Source organism: Electrona antarctica, assembly GCF_951216825.1.
Source record: "Electrona antarctica genome assembly, chromosome: 5".
In the NCBI taxonomy this organism is placed as follows: domain Eukaryota; kingdom Metazoa; phylum Chordata; class Actinopteri; order Myctophiformes; family Myctophidae; genus Electrona; species Electrona antarctica.
The window spans coordinates 14,547,772-14,566,577 of NC_136810.1; the positions used below are offsets into that span (position 1 = coordinate 14,547,772).

The 18,806-nt window shown below is 43.6% G+C and overlaps 3 protein-coding genes across 5 annotated transcripts in view; 1 reads left to right on the plus strand and 2 right to left on the minus strand.

The window, feature by feature from the left end:
• Positions 1–5,263, minus strand: part of LOC306923276 (DENN domain-containing protein 2A) — an 84,699-nt gene extending 79,436 nt beyond the window's left edge. The window contains exons 1-2 of one of the 2 annotated variants that reach the window (XM_079501312.1): positions 5,024–5,263; positions 3,979–4,030 (exon numbers count right to left, since the gene is read on the minus strand). The gene's annotated coding sequence lies outside the window, so the exon portion shown is untranslated. Of the gene's footprint in view, positions 1–3,978; positions 4,031–5,018 lie in introns of both variants that reach the window. The other variant, XM_079501311.1, reaches the window with a different exon arrangement.
• A 100-nt stretch (positions 5,264–5,363) lies between these two features.
• adck2 (aarF domain containing kinase 2) lies at positions 5,364–18,614 on the plus strand. 2 transcript variants are annotated; one of them, XM_079502018.1, is made up of 11 exons: positions 5,364–5,384; positions 6,292–6,879; positions 7,445–7,801; positions 8,299–8,445; positions 8,985–9,113; positions 9,897–9,992; positions 10,757–10,847; positions 11,553–11,740; positions 12,612–12,740; positions 15,642–15,695; positions 16,371–18,614. In XM_079502018.1, the coding sequence occupies exons 2-11, from the start codon at positions 6,349–6,351 to the stop codon at positions 16,509–16,511; spliced, it is 1,863 nt and encodes a 620-aa protein (XP_079358144.1). In that variant the 5' UTR covers positions 5,364–5,384; positions 6,292–6,348; the 3' UTR covers positions 16,512–18,614. The 2 variants fall into 2 exon arrangements, with proteins under 2 accessions (XP_079358144.1, XP_079358143.1); XM_079502017.1 differs by having other exon boundaries at positions 5,370–5,495.
• Positions 12,942–14,639, minus strand: LOC306923744 (E3 ubiquitin-protein ligase TRIM35-like). Its single transcript, XM_079502019.1, has one exon. It carries the CDS (start codon positions 14,449–14,451, stop codon positions 12,970–12,972), a length of 1,482 nt encoding a protein of 493 aa, XP_079358145.1. The 5' UTR covers positions 14,452–14,639; the 3' UTR covers positions 12,942–12,969.
• Positions 18,615–18,806: the final 192 nt, after the last annotated feature.

Below are 18,806 nucleotides of genomic sequence, written 5' to 3' on the forward strand. Positions count from 1 at the left end.
GGGGTCAAAGCTGAGTGTAACAGAATATATAAATAACACACTCCACCGGGAGCCAATTAGAGGAAGCCAAGGGCCCCTCAGTCATCCTGCTGTCCAAGGGGACAGCCTAAACCTTCTACCTTATCTCCTAAAACACCGTTTCCCAAACAATGGGACGGACAACCCATTTTGGGGTCAAGGAACCATGTTTATGGGTCACTCACGACGTAGAGAGAATATCCTCCAACACAAATGTTTTGGGGGGAGATTCCAAATTGATCTTTTGGGATCTTGAGTCGCGATGAAAGAGTTTTGGTTATCTGTGTCCTAAAGGACTTTGTGTAACAGATTAGCACGCATACCGGCAGCCTACAGCAATAACAAGGACAGCAGTAGCGTCAGTAATGGTGTGTGCAGGGCTTGTGGTGCATGGGGACATAAGATGGGCTGTGAATTGTGATGACCTCTTGTTTGTATTTATATAGGCCAGGGTGTGTGAGTGCAAACAGTTCATGTTGACGTCTGTGCATGTACCGTACTGTATCTTGTGTTTATACAAAAATGAAATGAAAACTAAGCTATGAGGACGACCAAAACCGAGATATATTCACACACACACACACACACACACACACACACACACACACACACACACACACACACACACACACACACACACACACACACACACACACACACACACACACACACACACACACACACACACACACACACACACACACACACACACACACACACACACACACACACACACACAAACACACACCCCCAAGTTGGTATATCTTTGATGCTGCCGTTGTTCATGCACACCAGCTGTGCATCCAAACACGTCTCCATAACAAAAGCACTTGATCCGTTGCTGCCTGTGTTCCCACCACCACCATCATCATCATCATCATGGTCTTCATCAAGCGTCCAACACAACTTTACCTCAGACTGAGCAACATCCCCTGCTGACCTGGAAGACCAAAGGCCTGACCTCTGGCTTTTGAGATGCATGAGGGACGTTAAAAGGCCTGGTTTGCTCATCAGTATAGCCGTGTGGGCGGGAGTGAGGGGGGGGAGTAGAACATCTGCTTGGCGTGCAGCCTATCTGCCCCCTCTATCACAATGCTTCTCAAAGTGGGGTGACGGTGAGCGGCCGCCAGAGGTCCTTGATGGGGGGGGGGGGGGGGGGGGGGGGGGATGTAGAAGCACACAGCTTGTAGATTTGCTATTTTTAATTTGTATTTGTTTGACATCTAACATTTCTACCATCGAAACATATAATATAACATATATAAGGGAATGTCTGTCTGCATGTTTGTCTGAGGCAATGTCACTGTCCTCACTTGGCTGCACCAATGGCTCATGCTTATGGAGGGGATAACGAGGTAGCCTCGCGTTGCGATACTAATACTACTAATACCACTGCGCAGCAATAGGGGCGGGTGAAGTGTGGCTGCGCCAGGCTAATAACGAGGCCCTTTTTTAATTTAACAAATCCGAAAATGCCGTTTTTCGGCAACTCTGTTTAACTCTAGCACCGAAGCTTTTTGGCCGGCCTGCGCATGCCGTTGACGACGCACATCCGGGTACGTCGCCTTATACCACAGTTGGTTGAATCAAATCCGGTTACGTCGTGCAGCTAGACCACATGACATGCCCCTAAAATAATATACAATCTATCACCTGAATTAAGGTGACTTGATTGAATGACCTGAAAAGGGCCTGCCAGCTCAAACCCACAATGCAATACATTGTTTTCAAGAGTGTTGGACAAATCAAGCATTACAAAGTTATAAAACCTACCAATTCCATTTCTCCTCTATTTCCTGTTCCAAGTGTGTCTTATGTAACCATTCCCAGCAAAGGGATAATAATTATTGTGGTCAGTAGAACTTGTTGAGCTGGTCATTTTGAAGGTAGCTCTGAAGTAAAAAAAGTGTGGGCCCCCCTGCTCTATGGCAACGATAGGGCACTGTGTGTGTGTGTGTGTGTGTGTGTGTGTGTGTGTGTGTGTGTGTGTGTGTGTGTGTGTGTGTGTGTGTGTGTGTGTGTGTGTGTGCGTGTGTGTGTGAGAGAAAGAGAGACAAACGTCTGTGAGTCCGAGGAACACACAGATCCCCCGTGCATGCTCCGCAGACCACTTGGGGGTCCGCGGTCTGCCTGCCTAATAACAATAATAATAATATAATGTTGTGCCCATCCCAACTTCCCAAGCTCATCCCTTAACTCCCTCCCCCAGCCCCATATACTGAGTACACCTCAAAATACATACATCAATAATATGATCTATTAAATCACATTACCCACACTGTACATAATTTGGTGTTCATATATTTGAACGGGCACTGGCAAAACCTTTGGAGATGCTGGGGGTCCATGGCCAAATACCAGTTTGGGGGTTTGTGACATGAAAAGGTTTGAGAGTGAGAACCTCTGCTCTATCACAGGAATTGTTCGGCTTGAGATATTTGTTTTTGAGTGTGGGTGTTTGTTCTGTTTCATATAGTGTTAAGTCTTTAGTTAACGCACGGTTTAATTCACTGTTCAGCTCGAGACCCTAAAGGGAAAAACAACATTGTCTTACGGGACACAAACACGAATACATGAATTCATCATCATTCTACCTATTTTGAAAAACCCGAAATAGCCGAGTTTGTAGATCAGCTCTTTTCGTGAATTGGAAATGTTGACATTTTGAAATGTAAATTATTTGACTTTGGGGGAACATTTATATGTGACCCAAATTGGGGTTGCGCCCCTATGTTTTGGAACCACTGAATAACCACATCAGGCCTCCCATCAAAACAGCAACCATTATTCTCACTGTAGACAGACATCATAATAATAATAATAATGGATTGCATCTTTATATTACTATTCTAAGCACTCAAAGCACTTTACAATGGCCCATTGATTCATACATTGGGAGGTGAAGTGGTGAACACTGAACACTTGACGCCAGCGTCCTCACTTCTCAAAGGTGGCAAGCTAGCACCGACCAACTCATTGGAGGCAGTATGGGGTTCAGTGTCTTGCCCAAGGACACTTGGACACCGCGGCCGACCCATGGATCATTAGACGACCTGCTCTACTTCTAGAGCCACAGCCGCCATACATCCGGCAAAAATAACAGATCTACATTCTACAAGCGGACATTCTAGCAGACCCAACTAGGTAATTATTATAGGAAGATTCCAATGGCCTTCCAATGGCTCTATGACTGATCCTCAAACATAGATGATTTATAGAATTGTGTAATGTGTCTCCATCTGCTGGTCATGTACTGCCTATGCAGTGGTTAGGGTAGGCCATGTATTAGAAAATAGATTAGGCTGTTTTTATTTTGTAATTATGCACACACACACACACACACACACACACACACACACACACACACACACACACACACACACAGTACAACTATACTATACATATGTACTTTTTGCAAACAACAACAAATAAAGTATACAATCAATCAATCAATCAATACAAATATTTAAAATATGCTGTAGGAAAAAGTACAGTCATCAAATCCTAGACAAACACGGTACACCCAAGCAGACTTAAAGGGTATAAGAGCATCTCTTGGGCATATTCTTTTTTTTCAGCATCCCAAGTTATGGATGGACATGTCCTAGGCTGCCAAAGACAAAAACAAGTAGTTTGCACCTATAGCCTAGCTCTACGATGGTGAGTGCACAGCTAGCAAGTCATGGAGTGATTCTGGCGTGACGCGGTCCCTGCTGATATTTAATGACTTCCGTGGTAAAGGAAGCTAGAAGGTGCAGGCCACTTCAAGGATGAAAACTGATTTGGAGCCTTCATTGACAACAACATCATCTGGGGTATTAGCAGAGAGATGTGCAAAGATTTCAGGATTATCAGTACAGAGATGAAACATAAGGTTTGACTCCAAATGTTTGTACATTCTCACTTCATGGAAAATGTTATGAGATCAACTATTCTTTTTTGAAGAACAAATAGTTTTACCTTGTGGGTGATGAAGGCCAAAGACGCTGGAGAGTAGGTCAGCCACTTGAACCTGTAGAAACAAATCAGAATTTGAAAAACACAGGTTTACAGGTGTAAAACAGTGTGCAAATATTTTTCGGCAAGCTCCATTATTGTTTTGTTATTTCCATAAAAGATAAAGAGAGAAAAAGAAGGGGGCAAGTGGAAGACAGAGAGATATTAATACAAATCTACCTATTTACACATTAAAGTATATATCTAGGCCTATATCTATAATTCAATATCCGATTATCCGGACATAAGGCAGGATTATTTTATCCTATATCTTGTGGTGGAGATTGGAGAATAACATCCAGCCAGGGCATGACAAATAGGCCTACTAGAGCTCCGTTTGTAACCTCATATTTACAGTAGGCTACGCTTAGCTCAGCCTCAGCGTACAGATATATTGAGGTTCCAAACGGAGCTAGACAAATACAATGCTTTCTGGGTTTTGAAAGAATATGACCCTAATACCCCCACCCCCAGCCATTTTTGTTGTCTTTTTGGGTCATCAATGTGTCAAAAAGAAGATTGTAATGTTATTTTTGTAACAGTAGCCTACTATTTTGTAAATGTAATTTGCGATGTAAACAGTCTAAAGGTTACTGTAATAAAGCCTGCCTTGCAGTTTCTGTATCGTGAGGCAGCTTGATGTACATCCCCTGGACTTTAACAACCCCTTGTTGATTGATGCTGAGTCTGAGTGCCAAGCAGGGAGGCATTGCATGGGTTAAAGCTAGGGTACAAATTGAATTGATGCAGAATATCTTTTTATGTGTAGCAGTAGGCTGCCTATAGCACATTGTTGGCATATGGCACATTAGGACTAGTCCACTAATATTCATTTAATTTAGGGCTAGTTATGTGTGTTTCTGGAAATATTAATGACCACACTCATTTTCTATGTCCATGGCTAACACTGTCCATCACAAGCTGACATGGTGATGCTGATGGCCCTAACATTAATGATACATTCTAAAGTAAGAATAATATCTTCATACTAGCAATACACGCACCTTACTTTTGTGTATAGGGCAGGCCTATAGGTCTCGGTGACACTGGAAAGGCTTGGGTACACATTGTCGTCAGATTGTTCCTGGTGGTTGTTAATTGTTCCACTCCAGACAATAATGTTCATGAATCATGGTTCCGCGGGGGAAGCCCAATTTCTTGGAAATAGCCTAATATGGTTGGAAAGTTGGGAGAGAAGGTAACGGCTTCGTTCAGCCTGCAGGAAAAGTGCCTAGGCCCCAGGCAGCCGTTACTATACAACTTGGGACGGTACCATTAGAGTACAGACTGTCCCTTTAATTATGTTTTTCTGACGGCGTGACGTAGAACCCGGAACTGAATCAAAACGTCAATGTTGTTGTTATGTTATGGTAATGTTGACAATCTCCTCCAGACCTCCACACAATCACACATGCGAGTTTATCAGTGTTATTCAATTATAATAACATGCAAAAGACTTTGGTGAATGGATGCATCATATGGTGAGGTGGATCTGCAGAAACTCAACTGAAAAGGGGCCTGTACTGTACTCATTTCCACGTCGTTATTTAATATTTAGCAGTTTAAACATTTGTAGCACCTGTTGGGAATAAACGTCACGACGTCGTTGCCTTTCACCTCATCTAATGCTTTACACACGTTACATTACGTCATTGTCGTGAAATGCAACTGCAGAATAATATTATGATGTCGTATTCGTAATCATAGGGCAATCATAGGTACTGTGGGAGATAATCAGGTATTGTAATTTGTACAATTTTGAGGCACATATTTACTTGACTTGAGTATTTGCATTTTTCATACTTCTGCTACAGTGCTACATTTCAGAGGCAATATTGTTATCACAAAAAATTGACAGCATAGTTGCTTATCATGTTTAGTTACTTTGCAGATTAAGATTATGAATTATTATTAATGCAATTATTTTAATCAGGGGGAAAAAATAAAATGCTGATCCACTGGCTCACTGAACACATATATACAATAGCGTGTAATCCGTGTATAACATTGCGCTCAATTGATTATTATTAATAATTATTGTCTAATAACATGATATATCTACACTATAGTGTAAATGTCATGAGTACTTTTACTTAGCTAATAGCTATATTGTTATGCTTATACTTTTGCACTTTTACGTAAGTAACATTTTGAATACAGGGTGTCGGGCGAGGCTGTAACATTGTGGTATTGCTGGTTTTACTTAAGAAAAGAAAAAAAATCAATCAGAGTACTTAATCCCCCAGTGTGTGTGTCCCTGTTCCATGCACACCACAGGTGTAACGGTACAACACTACATGTACAGGATCAACTGACTCCAGTGGACCGATCGAGATGTCATCATCATTATTTCACGTGACCGTGTCCACCTTTGGTGCCAGATCCATTTTTTTCCAGCTGAGGTCCACGGTGGCTCGGAAGGCCCTGGGATCGTTCACCAGATTCAGACTGCTCAGTCGTAGTCCAGGAACATGTCTGTTCCCACGTGGCCACGTTCTAACACACATACCTAAAATGACACTGTTTTGCTGGGGTGCAGTTCACGTGTCCTGTTGCGTGGCCACTTGTCAGGAGGCCCTGCCCGCGGAGAGGAAATCTGTAGCTAAAGTCCAGGTTCAAAAACTTGTCTTCTTCCTGCGCCTCAGCCTCCGGGCGCTGGTGCTGCTCCTCAAATTCGTCCCCCTCCTCCTCCTCTCGCCCCTGACTTGGGTCTCCTCTGGCTGGGCGTCTCGCTGGCTGGACGTTCTGCTGTGGGTGACGGAGACGTCCGGTCCCACCTTCATCAAGCTGGGCCAGTGGGCCAGCACCCGGCGCGACATCTTCTCCCGGGAGTTCTGTGACCGCTTCTCGAGGCTCCACGTCAAGGTACAATTAACGCCTGATTGCAATTATTTGAGATAATGGGCATCGTTTCCATTCATCTATATATACTGTACATTCAGCTGTTCATACTTTTTCGAAAATAGCACATTTTTTGGCCACAGTATGCCTACATAACATTTATTTTGACTGTTGGTATTTTCTTTGTATATTTAAGTTACCAGAAGTTTGGAATCGACACCAGCAATCAGCAATTTCTGCTATTTTCGAAAAAGTTGGAATTCATTTCATACAGATGAATGGAAACGATTCTGAACACCTACTGTACGTCGCAACGCCGCAGCCGATCCGACCAATATGTCTGAGTCATAGTGTCGGGGGCTTTGACAGAGTAACCGTTGTACATGCCTGTTGTACATGTCTGTCTGTGTACCTTTTGTGCCCATATATGGACATCTCTGTATCTGTCTGTCTTTTTTTATGGTTATGATTGAGTCAGCCATGGCCCACCGGACGGTTCTCCCAGTAGATAAACATATCTACAATATTAAATCATTATATTTGGCTATTAATCGTCAACTAAAATGCCATGATCTTGACAACCCTTAAGGTACGCCCCCACTCCTGGGCCCGGACCAAGCAGTCTCTCCGCCAGGCGTTCGGGGAAGGCTGGAGGAGGCTGTTTGTGTTCGAGAGCGAGGAGCCGGTGGGCTCTGGCTGCGTGGCCCAGGTGTACCGAGGCTGGGCCAGGGTGGACAGCGTGGAAGACCCCGACTTCCAGACACTGGTGGAGGAGATGGAGAGAGGAGAGCACCTGATGGAGGCCTGGGAGATCCCTGGTCTCTGGGGACTGGTCAGCTCCTTGCGGGGCCTCTGGAAGAAGAAGAGAGAGTGGGCCGACCCCCCAGGGAGTCATCGCGGCGGCAGCCACCCAGACATGGAGCATTTGATACCAGTGGCGATCAAGGTGAATATGATGATCAGATGAGATGGTGAAGAAAGAGTTGTTTGTGTAGCTCTATATTCTTTTACTTATAATAGTAATTGCTAGTGTTTACTGTTCATTAATAGGAGTTGTAAATAGAAAGGTTGGTCACCAGTGTCATCCAATCAGGAATGAGGGCCCATTTATGAGCACCATTTCCGTTTATTGAATTTATCCTTCTGTATCCTGTAGGACGGAGTTCTCTCTCCTGATTGGACAAAGTTGTATGTATTTCTATTTATTAAAGAGCTGGAGAGATGGGGAGACCCCTGTTGCTGAACAAACACTCTATAGAGCAATGACTATTATCATAATGTTGAGCAAAAACACGTATCACTTACAGCACCTTTTAAAATAATCCATAATTGCCGATACCGCTGTTGTCCAAAAAAAAGTCAAATAACGTATCCCTAGGCCTGTCGCTATGAATCAGCAACTTAAATGTTGTAACCGTGACAGCCCTGTCCCTTTTACTGTAGGTCCTCCACCCAGGCATCAAGAGTCAGGTGGAGATGGACTTGCTGCTGATGAAAGCAGCCAGCTGGCTGCTACACCGTCTACCTGGACTCAAATGGCTCAGTCTGCCAGAGATCGTAGAGGAGTTTGAAAAGCTCATGACCAAACAGGTACGAACAGAAGCTCCCCGTTTAGAACATATTATAGCTGGTATTCTTTTGTGTGTAACAGCAACGGAAGAAACCTCTTTATTCCAAGGATATGCATTGTAGAGGGTTTTTAAAATGTCTTGTCTTATGAAGCAGAATTAACATTTAAAGCTACAACCTGGGACTTTAAGCATTGTCATAGCTATCTACAGTAGTATATTATATTAATGAAATATAACTAGTACATCTGCAGTGGTTGGTACTGGTCTCCCTATAAGTTATTTGAAACAGACAGTTTACATTAGATGTGCCGCCATCCATTGGTCTACCAATATATTTAACCACCAGTCAGCCAAATTATAATTGAAATTGACTGAAAATGTTGCCGAACTTGTATAATTATTATACGACATATGGACAGAAAATAATATTGTACAAAGCCACCACATCTTTGCATTCAGAAGAATGGAATATGACCCTAAAAGAAAAACAAGTATTTAGTAGCATGTGGAGCAACATGTTTGAATGTTTCATTTGAATTGACTTGACCCCCATTTCAGATTGACCTCCGTTTTGAAGCCAGGAATATTGAACGCTTCAAAGAAAACTTCCGGGATGTGGATTTTGTCAAATTCCCCACTCCACTGCGACCATTTGTCACCAGGACAATCTTAGTGGAAACCTTTGAAGTGAGTTATTATTACATTGTCTCTGTCGGGTGGAAACCTCATATGTCCAAAACTGTTTAAAAACAATGTAATGTTTTTTTTTTTGGCTTTCGCCTTTATTTTACATTTTTTATAGAGGGACAGACAGTAGGCTGACAGGAAATGGGAAAGAGATGGGGGGTGACATGCAGTAAAGGCTGTCGGGATCGGGAGTCGAACCCGCGGCACACTGCCTTTTTTATAGTAGGCTGACAGGTACAGTAGGCTGACAGGAGATGGGGGGGTGGGTGGCCCAGGCCCAAAACTGTTACTTTGCAGGATTCTAATTCAAAAGTAGCAGATCTAAAGGTAAAAACGTGTCGCTTCGCGCCAGGTTTCGAGCTTGCAGATCTGCTACTTTTATGCTGTAGTATGATCAAGTAGGACATTCATTTACGAAAAAACACAAAAAGTTTGAATATGGAGATAAAAGGTTTCTCTGCAACGACATGCAAACCTGATTGGCAGAGGAAAGACTAATGCTTTATTTATACTCGTACAACAGTGTCGCTCACTGAAAATAGGCAAGCAACACCAGGTTAAATCAAGTCTTCAATCAGTCTTTCAAATGTTTATTACAGAAGAAAGGTAGTGTTGTAGTTTGTTTATTTCCTATTTGGTTCATACTTGTGTGTATTATTCTGGCCACGATTTGCACATCAAAACCCAGTATAAGCTTTTAAACATGGTCCAAGCCAGTGTTATTCAGTTGGTGTTCAATCATTCGTAATCAAAACGTGATTAATCTCTCTATGTGTCTCTCAGGAGAGTGAGCCCATATCCAACTACCTGAGCTCTGGTGTACCACAGGAGGTGAAGCAGAGAATAGCCAGGATGGGAGTGCAGACCATGCTAAAGATGGTAAGATAAAGCAATAAGACGCAATGGACTGTGGGTTATTATTATTTTATTGATTTCATAAAATAGCTCTATGAAATATTCCTAACCTGGCTCCAGCCCCTGAATCGCTAGCCTCACATTCAGGGTCTGGTGGTGACGCTGTTAAGGCAGGGTTTTCTCGGTTGAAAATCTAACCGGCTCGATTGGGGGGGATTATATCTACACACTGGCCTTGGAATGCCTCGGGATCTCCCAAGAGGATTTGGCTAATGATGCTCGGGAAAGGGAAGTCTGGAGCTCTCTTCTAGAACTGTTGGCCCCCGCGACCAGATTACAGATAAGCGGTTGAAGACACAATTTCTTTTCTGATGGGGTCCATGGGGATCCAACTCCGTGGCCAAATACATATTAATGTAGGGGTCCTTGACATGAAAATGTTTGAGAACCACTCACTTAACCACTTGAACCCTGGCATCCGTATTGTGAGGAAAGCTTTCACAGAAAATAGCAGATCGACAAGCTCAGAATGTGTCGCAACACTCTATACACTAGCCTTACCATTGACAATGTAGTCTCGCGTGGCCAGACTGTTTCCTCCTGCAACAAAAAATGTAAAGATATTTTCGTGAACGGAAATCCCAATTTCCTTGCTCGGATTTCGGTGTAGTGTAGTTCCAGACTACGGTATACAGCATTTGGACATTGTGGAATAGTTGTCAGGCTACGCATCGTGAGACTATTGGCAATGTGACTACTGTATGTCTATGTGCCCCTCTTTTTCCCAGGTATTTGTGGACAACTTTGTCCACGGGGACCTCCACCCTGGAAACATCCTGGTTCAGCGACGGGGGGCTACTCCTGGGCCAGGGGATCAAGGTTAGTATAGTTTTGCGTTCGTCATTTGTTTTCATTTTTCATTTAATTTAAATTTCAGTTTAGTTTTAATTCGTTATCAAAGCGGTTTTGCTAGTTTAGTAAGCTTTTTAACTTTCAATTTGATTAGTTTTTGAGTGGTGCAACCAATCCTATAGACAGCTACAGTATGTGTGTCCCTGGGTCTGTCCATGGCTGTGTCCGAGCACGAAAGCTGGCTGGCTGTGTCCGAGCATGAAAGCTGGCTGACCCCCACACGGTAACTCTGTCATTTCTCGACCGTTTCGTACGCGGGGCGGCTTGCCGGAACTGGGCCGGCACCCTGGCCGCGTTCCTGTGGGTCTTGCACCACCACGGAGTTGCACCACTCACTTCACACGGGTGTGATTTTTTATTTATTTATGTTTTTCTAATATGGGGTTAGTCAGGGGAGTGATTCATCAAGCTCAGAAAAACAGTCAAAATTGCCAATCTACATTTTCACAATTCTTAAGCTTTTTGAAATGTTTTGACAATAGGGCTTAAACCTCGCACAGACACATGCCTTATGTATGAAATATAAAAACTATGTGGACTTTTCTATATGATTTCAGTTAGTTTTCGTAAAGCCTAGTTTCTACTTTAATTTCAGTTAGCTATAATGTTTTTATTTTATTTATTTTTTTACTTTTAGTTTTGGTTATTTCATTTAGTTTAATAACCCTTCAGGGTCCGGGGGTGAGGCCCATCAGGACACGGCCACACTGACAGACCTGTGGGACACGGTGATGGTGAGCATGAAGCCCGGCTCAGAGCCTCTGCAGCTGGTGCTGCTGGACGCCGGCATCGTGGCCCAGCTGGGCCAGCGGGACCGGGACAACTTCAGAGCCGTCTTCACCGCCGTGGTGCTGCGGCAGGTGAGCACCGCTGGGAAAAGTACTCCAATGTTTTATACTTAACCCATTTAGACCTGAGGACGATTCTACAAATGTCTTCTAAATGCTGACAGTTTTCTGAAAAACCTCATGTTTCTGTGTCAGTGGTTCTCAAACATTTTCATGTCAAGGACCCCCAGAATTATTATTTGGCCGCCGACCCCCATCTGAAAATATGTTGTTCCAGGGACCCCCAAGAAGCAAAGATTTGAGTTAAAAACCTTCGCTCTGAAAGAATATATATATATTCAAAGATTTGCACCACATTTTCACGATTTTTCAAAAATAGCAGACCTACAAGTTCGTAGCGCCACCGAGTGGCGCGCTATGAGCTTGTAGATCTGCTATTTTTCAATAGCTAAAGTATAACATAATGCTTAAAACACCAAAAGGGGTTCCCACCCAGAATGGGTTAAGTGAAAGTGTCAATATTGCAATATCGAAATAGACTGTTGCAAGTAAGAGTCCAGAATTCAAAATTAGCTTGAATAAAAATACAAACGTGTTGGTATCAAAATCAAAATGTACTTACCGGTAATAAAGTACCAAAGGTAAAAAGTAGTCATTATGCAGAATGTCCCATTTCGCAAGTTTTCAAAATTCAAATGTATTAAATGTATAAAAATCTTTTGAAAATAGCAGATCTACAAGCTCACATTGTGTTGCATCACAGCACATTCTGAACATGTAGATCAGCTATTTTCGAATGGCCGAAATGTATATAGGGCTGAAGTGGTATGTATGTTAAAACTGTATGTATTTTATGTATTTTAAAACTAGTGTTTTAAAATAATTGTATGAGTAAAAGTACGGAAAATTGTGTGTGTGCGTTCGTGCGTGCGTGTGTGAGTAGGGTGAACGCGTAGCAGAGCTCCTCCTCCATCATGCCAGGGCTAACGAGTGTGAGGATGTACCAGGGTTCAAGAGGGAGATGGCAGAGCTGGTAGACCAGGCCCTCAGCAACACCCTCTCACTGGGAAAGGTACTCTGTTAGCTCATGTATTCATGTTTTTGTGTCATAGTGTTCCAAAAACGTTCGCTCTGAAAGTATATGTTCAAACATTTGCACCAAAAATAGCAGACCTAAAAGCTTGTAGCGTGGCAACTCTGTGCAACTCTGTGCCGCACTATGTAGATCTGCTATTTTTCAATAGCTAAAGTATAACAAATAATGCTTAAAACACCAAAAGGGGTTCCCGTCCAGAATGGGTTTAAGACTCAATGTCTGACTGTCCATCATCATCCTCATCATCATAAACATCATCATAATCATATTCAACATCATCATCATGTCTATCCACAGTTACACTGATCTTCCCTGGTAACAACTTCAGAGGGACAGTATCGTCAAAATTGAGCACGAATGGAAAGAGTGGTTCTGTGAAGGTGTGTGTGAAGGTGTGTATGTGTGTGTCAGTATCAGGATCAGAGAATGACAGCTTTCCTTCATCCCAGTCCAGCTGGACTCTGATCCTCTGAGGTTTCTGCTTCAATGAGAGATCAGTGAATTGCCCTGATGAGGAGTGTGCCTCGTATTCGCCTTCAGATAACTCTATTCTCCAGTATGGACCAATTCTGGCTCCCTTTCTCTGGTAAGACTCTGCTAATACGCCCACTTCCCAGTCTGTATTGTCTCCAACCTCGACGTCCCAGCTGTGAGTCCCTGAGTTAAAGCCCTCAGAACCCAGGACCATGGCCAAGCAGTCAAACCTCTCTGGGTTGTTAGGAAGCACCTGATACTCTCGCTTCACGCTGGTCAGATCATCAGACAGGGTGAGTAATAGATGGGCCGTGTTGGGGTCCAGAATGACAGGAGTGTAGGAGACGATGTCCCTCATCTTGTCCCAGACTCTGAAGGCCAGGTTGCCCAGGTGTTTGGCCATGTCTATCAGCGGTCCCGAGACCGGCTGTGGGTCCTGTGGTGTGAGCTGGACTCTGTCCATGGTGGTCTTGTAGTTTCGCAGGAATGAGAGGTGTTCGGCTCTCAGCTCCTCCTCCGTGTCTCTGATGTTGTTTGAAAGGGTTAATATGTCTCTGTTCAGACCCTCGATCATCTGACTCTTCTGCTGCTCTTCCTCCCTCAGTGCAGCGATGCTGGCCTCTTCTTCCTCTCGTAGAAACCGATGAAGCTTCTCAAACTGTTCCTTTATCTTCCTCTCTGTGTGTCGGGCCTGGACCTTGATGTGTTCTGCTGTTTGGTCACAGTTTGTTTTAACTTCATTAAACACCTTCAGTTTCTCCTGTAAAGTCTTCAGTGATTTCTGGACTTCCTCCTTGTGATCCAGAGCAGCTTCGTCGACGGGTCTGAAACTGTGGTCGGTGTGTTTTTTAGAATCTCGACACACAAGGCACACTGGCTGTTGACATCGCAGACAGAACAGTTTGAGTTTCTCAGCGTGCAGACTGCAGAGATCCTCAGGATCGGTTGAATTTCTCTTACGTTTCGAAGCTCTCTGTCTCTCCCGTATGAAGGACTCACACAGGTTCTTCAGAGCCAGGTTACGGGGTGGATTCTCTGTTGGATGTATTGCCTTACAAACTGGACATTCCTTTAAAATATTCTCTCTCCACCATCGCTGCAGACAGTCAGTACAGAAGCTGTGGCTACACGACAGGACAACAGGATTTTTAAAGATGTCACAACACACAGGACAGGAATAATCCTCTTCTGGATGAGACGACGTGGAAGCCATTTAGTCTCTGAGCGAAGCTACAAACACTCAATGCAGGAAGTCAGTCAACCCTCTAGAATGTTCCCCAGAGTTTACTTTCACTGTGAACGGTGGTTGTTGTTAAAAGGGGAAAAGAATAGAGTCCACACTTGTTGACGGAAAGACAGTCTGTCCTCTCTCACTGGAAGTCGCGTTTGATCTGAAGGCGAACCATATCGCGTGCGTGTGTGTGTGCATGTGCACGAGATAGAGAGAGAGAGAGAGAGAGAGAGCTGCAGTGTGGGGAGTACGGTTTCGGTTTCCTGTAATTCCTGTCAGTGAGTCAGAGGGGCAGAGCCTTGACAACACAATAAAATGGTTGCACAATCATCTCTCCACCCGCTGAGGCAGCAACGCTGCGCTGCTGTGGGAATGAACGAACGGATGAGAACCACAGCGAAACAGGGCAAAGGAAAATGCCCACACACACACAAACACACACATCTCTCCAAAAAAGGAGATAAATATCTACCCAATAAATAAATCATATGTGACCAAGGACATAAAAGTGGTGCAGTAGCAAATTAAAGGAAAACAGCCTTCATAAATAAAGATCTAAGTCCACTGAAACTAACAGAAATAATCACAAAAAGGTGTCTGTGGGACACCATGACATCTATAACAGGAATGTCAGCCCCCACCAAACCACCACCATCATATCACGACAGATGTCCAGTGTACTAATACAAGGAAAGCTAATGGGCCGGATGAGTGCAGCGCTTTTCTCCTTAATAAGAACTTTGCATCCGAGTTGGCTCCAGTGTGGCAACCAATATTCCAAACCTCTGTAGACACACACAATTCCCCTGTCTTGGAAAACCTCACACATAAAACCATTACCCAAAATCCAATGTCCAAAAGAACATAAGGATTATAGACCCATAGCCCTCACTTCAGTGATTATGAAATCACTTAACTTCCCAATAAGGAAATGGAAGTGTGTCACATTACTGCTCAGTGGCATAATTAAGCCTGTGTTTCCAGCAGATTAGGGAATGAATTTCATCATAATTTGATTGAACTAGTAAGAGTTGCAGGGTAGGTTTTTCGTTTTCTTTTAATTCGTCACAGATCAAGTTAAAAATGTTTCCCTGTGCTAAAGTACATAGTCGGTACAGTGAATTTGTACAGTAGCAGCCATTTATTTTATTTTATGGTATTTGTTTCTACAGGTTCAAGTTGCTGACCTACTCTCCAGAGTCTTTGGCCTTCTCATCACCCACAAGGTGAAATTATTTGTTCTTCAAATCTATGCCTTTTTGTTTTCTGTAATTGAAGCACCACTATTATGAATCATGCAAATGCAGTTGAAGTTGTGCTATCATTTGATGCCTTTCTAGTATAGACAGACCTTTATTGATTCCATGGGGGAATTTCAGTCACCAGAAGCAGTACAGCAGTTATGTTAATAAAGAAAGGTACTGTAGGAATGCAGCAGCAGATACAAGACATGTATCTGTAGGTGCTTGATCATCCCATCAATCAAGCACCATCAATAATGGAGCAACAGTATAGCGTACGCGCATGCATAAAGTGAGTGGCAAAGTGAGTTTAACGTTGTTTAATGCAATCAGATAAGACCTTTCTGTTTGGATTATATGGGCTGTCAAGGCCAGAAAGTAGTTTTTTGCCACTCAGTAGGTGTTCCCGCATAACTTCCAGGTATGATGATGATGTAATATGCATACCCTCTATACAGTAGTATACACCTGTACAACAATCATACAGTTGCAGTGTCATCACATCACAGTAATCAAATCCATACTAAAACGGTATAGACAACTATTCACTTAAACTTAAAGGACATGAAAATATGGTATAGCGAGGTGAGACTGTTGAGTAGCTTTGCGTCCATTCAGCAGTTTGTTTGATGTTGCGGTTAACTTGTAATGTGTTCTTAGGTGAAGCTGGAGAGTAACTTTGCATCCATGGTTATTGCCATCATGGTGCTGGAGGGCCTGGGCAGGTCCCTGGACCCTAACCTGGACATCCTGGAGATGGCTAAGCCCCTACTCCTCAAGAACTGTGCCTCGCTGCTCTGACACACGACACGCACACATCAACATGGACTGTCATTCGGAAAAGGTTGCATAGTATACACATGACATGAAAATATATCCAGTTAAAACCACATGAAACCTAACCCATAGTCTGGAGGCAAACATTTGGCAAAATCTGTATATCAGCTGATTTCTGCGAAGCGATTTGTTTTAGAGGAAGAGTGGGAGGGGTCCTAGTATAGACCCCTGGGGGATTCCATAAGTACCTGGTTAAAGGATTCAGTCGTATAGTCTCTCATAGAGGAGCATCAATATTGTATTATGTTACCTCTCATCTCCACATTCTAACTTTTTGTGATTTTGAGTAAATGAATGTCTACTCTAGTCTGATTGGTTAAATAGGTCAATGGAAGTAGGTCGTAGTGGCTTATTGTCGGTATCGGCCGGTAACACGCGGGAGTCTATCCCCATTACAATGTGCTAGACCCCTGGGAGATGGATTGCTGAGGTGGAGCGCCACACCTACCATCAGCTCCCAGTACTTGCTGCACCAAGCCATGCTACTCATACGCTGAGTTGGCGGTGCCCGGGATCGAACCCATGAACTTGTGGTCCAAAGGCGAGAGCTCTACCGACTGAGCTACCCAGACACAAAATGGATATTATTTATTATATATATGGCAGAGAAAGAAAAATCACACCCGTGTGAAGTGAGTGGTGCAACTCCGTGTGGGGGTTCCCGGAGGAACACCCAGGGTGCCGGCCCGGTTCCGGCGAGCCGCCCCGCGTCCGAAACGGTAGAGAAATGACAGTTAGCATCATATATACAGTTAATACGTGCGTGTGTGTTTGTGTGTGCGTTAGGTTGCGCACAGGTGGTGAAAAACAACCATGCTGTTTTTGTGCTCATACCCAGCCAGGCAGGCACCCACCCACCCACCCACCCACCCAGCCAGCCAGCCAGCCAGCCAGCTACCCACACACATAGCTCCGTAAGGGAGTGGTTGCACCACTCAAAAAGCAGACACACTGCAGGGGTGCGCTGCTATGGTTTCCGTTATCAACAGAGTAGAGGTTGAGACCATGGATGGAGGTGATAGACTTGATGACCAAAGCACCGGCACGGCTGGAAGAAGAAACCGCTGAGCTCCAGAAGAAAAGCATTGAGCAGTCGCACACCGAGGACCACCTCCACCTTCTCCAGAGTTTCTAGTCCCGTTCCACCTGTTCACAGGCGAGTGATGGGCTTACACTGTCCTGTGAAGTGAGTGTGCAGTATATTAGAACAGCTATGGAAGTGGCACAGGAGACAGTTGAGGAAGACTTTGAGGAATTCTCTCACGTGGCGCTGAAGACGACGTCACTCTGGATCTTGACACGGCACATCCCAATCTCCTCCTGTCGTTGGATGGAAATCAGGTGAAACACGAAGAAGCTTCTTCCTGACAAGTCGGAGAGATTTGATACAGCTCCCTGTGTGCTGGCAAAAGAGGGCTTTGATACAGGACACGTTTATTTTGAGGTTGAGTTTAAAAGAGAAGACTGCATGGGCCGTTGGCCCGGTGGGCTTTGGATTTCATCAACAGGAAAGGCAGCACTTTGGATAGGAAATACTTTGTGTTGTGCATGTGATCAATGGAGGAAAATACTCTGCAATGCCTGGATTCATCAAGCCCGGCACTGTACGAATGAAAAAAAATGTGTGTGTTTGCAGATTATGAGGAAAATCTGCTTTTATGACTTTGACACCAGGGCTGTCATTCTCACTTACTTAAATTGCAAATTTAAGGGGAAAGCCTCGTTCTTAATGATGATGAAAATATGTCTCCTCTGACCATCACTCCTGTTGATCAAAAGTGAACATCTTTTTACGTCACCGTCTTTCTTGAGTGTCACAGAATTTTGTTGATTATTGGGGGGAAAAATGTTTTTTGAATGAAAAGGTTATAGTTCAATTTTATTGTACACTACTACACCTACATCTGTAGACTCAAGATAAATTTAACCAACCATTGCAATTCATTGCTCTAATTATGTATGTTCATGTAAGTCATGGGTTGGGTTTTTGTGTGGTTACAGCACGGTGCCAATGAAGATTCCATGTACGAACCTCACAGTTGACAATAAAATGAATGTGATAATGACCATACGACTTAATTTCACTTGTTTGTGGTTTATTGAAACTATGCAGTAGCCAGTTTCTACTCTTAAACCCTAGACTATACAGATATATTCTGTAAATACTCCCCATTCCACACAAAGCTGTCATCTGTTTAACTGCCAGTTAAATTATCAGTCATTTTATTTCTTTATTGTTCATAATGATTTAATTTGTGT

What these genes read in the sequence shown, in the direction of transcription:
- LOC306923744 (XM_079502019.1), bottom strand. Translation starts at nt 14,451, where the DNA reads ATGGCTTCCACGTCGTCTCATCCAGAAGAGGATTATTCCTGTCCTGTG.
- adck2 (XM_079502018.1), top strand. Translation starts at nt 6,349, where the DNA reads ATGTCATCATCATTATTTCACGTGACCGTGTCCACCTTTGGTGCCAGA. An exon ending in TCTTAGTGGAAACCTTTGAA is followed by an intron (nt 9,114 to 9,896) that starts GTGAGTTATTAT and finishes TGTGTCTCTCAG; the next exon opens with GAGAGTGAGCCCATATCCAA. An exon ending in CCGCCGTGGTGCTGCGGCAG is followed by an intron (nt 11,741 to 12,611) that starts GTGAGCACCGCT and finishes GTGTGTGAGTAG; the next exon opens with GGTGAACGCGTAGCAGAGCT.